The sequence below is a fragment of the Corvus brachyrhynchos genome, unplaced genomic scaffold (assembly GCF_000691975.1).
Source record: "Corvus brachyrhynchos isolate BGI_N302 unplaced genomic scaffold, ASM69197v1 scaffold209, whole genome shotgun sequence".
Classification (NCBI taxonomy): domain Eukaryota; kingdom Metazoa; phylum Chordata; class Aves; order Passeriformes; family Corvidae; genus Corvus; species Corvus brachyrhynchos.
The window spans coordinates 1,076,097-1,082,092 of record NW_008246056.1 but is presented as its reverse complement, the minus strand read 5'-3'; the positions used below and the strand labels follow the sequence as shown (position 1 = coordinate 1,082,092).

The window sequence follows — 5,996 nt, the reverse complement described above, 5'->3', positions numbered from 1 at the left end:
GTTAATTCACAAATTAAGTACTGTTATTATTTCATAGCACTTACCTGGGAGTATCTGACACACAACAGTGAGCAGGAGCAGGATTATCTCAGTAACCAGGACAGCAACTCGTGTTCTGGAGCATCTTTTTCCTAGAGAGAGACAGAAAAAAGTAAACATTAGGGGAACAGCTGGAAAAAGTCCCTTTCCCCTGCATTCCAGGATGCCTTTTCAGGCTCCCACTGGGACTCTGGAGCCTTCCAGATCTGCAGGCTGGAGCCAGGCTGAATGTCCTGGTGCTTCCCCACTGGCTCTGGACCCCTGTGCTCAGGGACCTGATCCCAACCTGCCATGGGTTTGAGGAGAGGTGAAAAGCAGGAGAGTCCGCCTAGCCCTGGATTGCACAAGGACACACAGAGGGTGGGTGGGTAAGAGAAGGAGCTGCCTGAAGGAGAGGGGGCTCAGTAAAGAGGAGCTCAAAAGGGCTGCTCAGAGACGATGGGATCCAGGCAGGATGGTTGGCTCTGCAGGAAACATTCAGCAGAGAAGGTCATAGTAGAGAAGCTGAATTAATCCCTTGTGTCAGGATTGACTGAGTAAGAACTGGGCAGATCTTTCAGTTCAGGGCAGTTCCTTGTGAGGAGCCGCAAGAACTGGAAGATATATGGCCTAAATATAACATGGATATACTAACAAATCCCAAGGGATATCTGCTGGGAGATAGCTGGATTGCTAAGGCTGTTTTTTAATCTCGCTCTTAGAGCTCTCTTTCCACCCAGGCACTAGGAGGTAACAGATCTAACATGAATTCAAAGTTAAGAAAATAAAAAGAAAGTTCTAGTGGATCTCTGGGCACGTCAGCTCTTCTGTCCTGAGCACACATCCACAGAACAGTTAAGGTTTGAATTGACCTTTTCACATCCCCGAGTCCAAAACCCTCCTCAGGTGTTGACCAGAGCAGGGTGTCCAGGACCATGCACAGGCAGGCTTTGAATAGCTCTGGGATGGTGACTCTACAGACCCTGACATGAGGAATTCCCTAAGTGAAATCTCAGGAAATCCCTGAGGGAAATGTGGGAGTATTGCATGTGAAACTATGACAAGAAGGTATCATCAATGCCCTCTCTCTTCCTCATCTCCTGCTATTCCCTTTTCACTGCTGGTCCCTGATTGTCTCATTCAGTTCATATCCATACACAAATGGGGAAAATGGTTAAAATCTGGAAGCCTGAAAACTGCAGATCATGCTAAATGTGGAGGTGTAACATAGTTACGTAGGAAATACAAGCCAGCAGGGAAGGATGTATGTAGACAAGTGTAAAGTTGAAAGATGTGGGTACAAAGTAAGACATAGGATGTTCCATGTTTATGAAACACTCAAAGCCATCCTGATGTCCAGCACTGAGCCCCCTTGGTTCTATCTCCACACAGAGATAAGGTTTTCTGTCAGTTTAAGTGCGATCTGCTGGCTTATGGAATTAATGTCTGTACTTTGTGAACACCGCATTGGACCCACTGTCAAAGTAAAAAGAGCAAATTAGAAGAAGAATAGAGATGGCAAAAGGATGCCATGACAAAAGAGAGGTCGGAGAGGCAGTCACAGCCACAGAAATGCCTGTGTGCCCCTGCTGAGAATTGTCACGGGGGCTCCAGGGATCCCCCACAGGCTCTGGAGCTGATACCAGCCCAGACTCACGAGGCAGGAGGCAGACAGACAGAGCAGCACAGCAAACAACACCCAGCCTTTCCCATCTTTGCTCAGGGCACACAGAGAAATGCTCAGGGCACAAAAGCAGCTCTCAGATTCCTGAAGTCTGATGTGCCTGATGCAGAATTGGCCAGGCTACAGAAAGCACCAACATTTGTGTGCATTGCAGGGCAGTGGGAGGAGCAGAGAGGGGGAGCTGGAAAGGGGGATGAGATTCAGGGAGACAGGGCCTGCAGGAGACACTTTGGTTGGGGATCCAGCAGCTCCTAAGGAGCAGCATGGAATTGCACTGAGGTGAAAGGCTGGGAATGGAGGGGCATTGGGAAAGCAGCACAGGCACATTGTCCATCCTGCTCCCTGCAGTGCTGGGGTACCAGAGGGATTGTTTCTCCTGTCCCTTCCCCAGCCTCAGACTGCTCTGCTCTGGCAGCAGAGGCGCATCAGTTCTTCCCTGTGGAACAGGAATGCAGAGCTGAGCCAGCACTGGTTCCAAAGGAGGTGCAAATGCAAACCCTCCATGGGCTGCAGAGCTCATCCTGGGAGTGCCCAGGGTAAGGTTTGTATTCCTGACATGGCAGAGGGGTTGTTTGTTTTCCTTCTGAACAAAATCCTGACACGGCCCCTTTTCTGTCCCCCTTAACAGTCAGTTCCACAGGCTTCTGGAAACCTCCTTTTGCAATGACAGAGGATTGCCTACCTGGTGCCCCTTCGTGGCTGGGTGGTAATTTTGTTGAGTTCTCTTGGCTGCCTGCAGTTGCACCATCTGGAAATAAGAATACGGTTTTTACTTGCAAGGAATGACCACTGTGCCACACACTGCCAGAGCTCTGCTGGACCTCTCTGACCCCCCATCACCCAACACAGAATGCAAACTCTGCCTCTTTGTTCATCCATTGCAAACAACCCTCAAAGCTGCAGCACACACCAAGGAGTCGCTTTCCAAAGGGCCAAACTCTGGAACTGACCCAGAACTGCTCCAACCCTTCTCAGAGCAGAGGTGAATGTGAGGCACAGCACACACAGAACCATAGCAGTGAGAGACAAATGACATCAACTCCAGATTTTGTGCTCTATTAAATGCAGCTAATTTCACCTCCTTAGGTTGTCTTGGTTTATTATTATTTGTCTTTTCTCTGGTATTTCGCATTTTATACACATCAGAGCACCATCAGATATGTTCCCTATACTCTTTGCCTTGAAAAACAAAATGCAATTACCTCACCTAAGCTTATGTTTTATGCCAAATGCATTAAAGGTTTTGGCATTTTTTCACCATGCGTAGCTCTGAGTAGTTGGGAAAGTCTGGGATTTGAGCATGACTGGTTGTGGAAACCTTTCAGACTTACTCAATTCTCAAAATATGGAAAGAGACAACAACATCTGAAATTTAAATTGATTCCTTGCAAGCTTTCAAAGGAAGTACCACATGGCTCTAATGATTTTTTTTCCTGGAGATAAGAATGTTTTCTTTCTAGAGAATACAATGTGTCTTTCTAGGTAGCTCAGAGATTGTTATGAACTCGGTGATATCTATGCAGAGACTGAGCACAAGGCTTTTATTTCAGTAAGGTAACAAAAATTCCTTTAAGGTGTAAATTTGCTATCTCTTTCAAAGGAGCTTTTATTCCTAATTATTTTAAGATTTTTGGTGTCACACCTGGATGCCATGATAGAATATCATAATCTTGAAATAGTCTCAAGGATTGCAATCATAATAAGGATAGACATTATCTGATCTTGACTTGTTTCTTCAAAACATTTGTCTAATAAATTCTGCAGCGTTTGAACTTTGACAGTTTTCAACTGGGTTTTGGCTTTTTATCTGTTGGATTTTACAACTTCCAAACCACTTGGCTTTTTTACAGATTTTCTCTTACAGCTGCAGTTGGCTGAAAACTGCTGTCCTTGGCCTTCACAGCAGACTTCTGTTCCTCCTGCCTTTGTCATGGCCTGGGCATCAGTCAGTGGGAGAGAAACACAAATTACTTGCCAGTGTTACAATTTTAGCAGGACTTACTTGTGAGTGTCAGATACAGTGGTATGACCATTATGAGGATTATCACAACCAGGACAGCAAGCAGGACAGGAACTCGTGTTCTGGAGCAACGGCTTTTACCTACAGAGGGACAGAAAAATAAAGATGTGGGGAGCAGCTGGAAAAAAGCCCCTTTTCTCTGCATTCCAAGATGCCTTTTCAGGCTCCCACTGGGACTCTGGAGCCTCCCAGATTTCCATGCTGGAGCCTTCCAGGTTTCCATGCTGGAGCCAGGCTGAATGTCCTGGTGCTTCCCCGCGAGGTCTGGACCCCTGTGCTCAGCGACCTGAACAGATTCCAACCTGCCAAGGGTTTGAGGAGAGGTGAAAAGCAGGAGAGTCTTCCTAGCCCTGGATTGCACAAGGACACACAGAGGGTGGGTGGGCGAGAGAGGGAGCTGCCTGAAGGAGAGGGGGCTCAGTAAAGAGGAGCTCAAAAGGGCTGCTCAGAGACAATGGGATCCAGGCAGGAAACCAGTGTATTAAGCTCTTTTCTGAAAGATAGCAATAGTATCTGGGAAGATTTGTGCCTAAAATAAGGAAAGAGTTGTTAGGCATTTCCCAGAAAGACGCAAACAGAGAAACATTAAAAGGGTATTAGAAACTGTACAAAAACTTGAAATTATAATGAAACAACCTTGGGATCATGTGTCATCTATTGTGGTTCCCTGTCAAGGGAGCTGTGAATTCATCTATTGATAGAGGTGATAAACCCTGGGGTTTGGGGTGTTAAAACTGCATCCTTAAGAAAAGAGATGCATCCGGTGCTTGTGCAAAAGACAAGCACCGGATGGCAAGAACTAATTTCTGTCAGAGTGAAAGGAAGGTTAGAAAGAAAGGGAAGAAAAATGAGAATGAAATACAGAGGCACACTGTATGAAGTGTGCTATTTTTTTAGAATGTACTTTGATGCAGATATTACAAAACCAGTGCAAAAGTTAACACAATAATTCTAAATCCATTAAAGAAAGATAAATCCTAGGTTAGAATTTTGCTAAGTCTTTGATCCTAAATCAGACTAAACCTGTCCATGAAACATTTCACACCTGTGCATTAAACAAGCAGTTTGTACAGACAGAGCAGGAGGAGCAGTCCCCAGGCAATGCCTGCTGTGCTCAGGGAGCAGGAGCAGCTGTGCAGGAGACTGCTGCAAACAGCAGCAACAGCTGCAGGAATCCCAGTCTGCTGGGGGACAACAGGCCTGGGGCAGGAGCAATGGATGTTCAGCTCTGGAATAGTCTCCAAAATTGGAAAAACTACTCTTAATATCACACCACCAGAGGTGCTCCCTCACACTTGCACCTTAGCAAGAGAAAAGTAGACCTCACCACAACTCCCCTTTGTAAATATAAACAGCCCTGTCTGGACACTCCACCTGCACATTTTCCCAGCCCCGGCCCTCACATTTCCCTCGTGTTCTTCGGGACTTTGATGCTCCAAGAAACATCTCTCATCGTATGTGGGGGACAGTCTGGAGAATGCAAAGAAAGCTCCGTTCTCAGCAATGGACCTACCTGGGACATCAGGGACCTTCAGGATTCTGGGTCTGGTTGATTCAGGCAAGTTCAAGTCAGCATGAAGGACATTTTCTGCCATTCTTGTTCCACTCTCTTCTTTCATTCCTGTGCTCTTGTGACCCCACTCTGGGCTGGGTACGACTCAGAGCTCCCTCCCCTTTCTAACCTTCAGGAGGAAGTTGTCAACTCTTCCGGTCATGCATAAACTTCTAATGAGAAGTCTATTTCTACTTAATCTTTTGATGGCAGAGGGTTTTACATCAGGAACATGAGGAAATGTAAGGTCACGGCCTCCGTGAGGTCGCCTGTGTTGGGAAGTGGTTCTGGCATTGGAAGAGTCTTGAGTTCCCAAAGTTTCACACCCCCACACACAGACACCTCTTTGTGTTTTGAAAAGTTTTATTCCATGCAATGGAAAGGAGAGGAATTGTACAGAGGCCCAGCAGTCACTCCAGGCAGCAGAGTGGAGCTCTCTGGGGGCACCCAGGCTACATCAGGAGAGCTTCCTTGCCCTTTGATCAATCTACAATGAAAAGAGGGCAGAGCACAGTGTTGCCATTCCCTGTGGGTCACTCTCATAAGTCTCACCAGCTCCTTCACGGGTCACTGTGGGTTTTGTTGTCTGTGGATGCTGAAAGCCTGATGCTTGATGAGAAATTTTCCAGCTTTCTGCCAGAATCCATGTCAAAGTTTGCTTTCACATGCACGCTTGCTGGGAACAAGCAAGGTTTTTGTAAACTAGTATTTTTAAGGTTTTT

At 46.4% G+C, this 5,996-nt stretch overlaps 1 protein-coding gene across 1 annotated transcript in view; it reads right to left on the bottom strand.

Moving 5' to 3' along the window:
• LOC103623388 (C-type lectin domain family 2 member D-related protein) overlaps positions 1-5,990 on the bottom strand; it is an 11,463-nt gene extending 5,473 nt beyond the window's left edge. Inside the window, exons 1-4 of the mRNA XM_017745749.1 lie at positions 5,236-5,990; positions 3,705-3,803; positions 2,385-2,450; positions 45-131 (exon numbers count right to left, since the gene is read on the bottom strand). Coding sequence (XP_017601238.1) covers positions 45-131; positions 2,385-2,450; positions 3,705-3,803; positions 5,236-5,341 — 358 coding nt within the window. The 5' untranslated portion in view covers positions 5,342-5,990. The remainder of the gene's footprint in view (positions 1-44; positions 132-2,384; positions 2,451-3,704; positions 3,804-5,235) is intronic.
• Between the last annotated feature and the right edge of the window lie 6 nt (positions 5,991-5,996).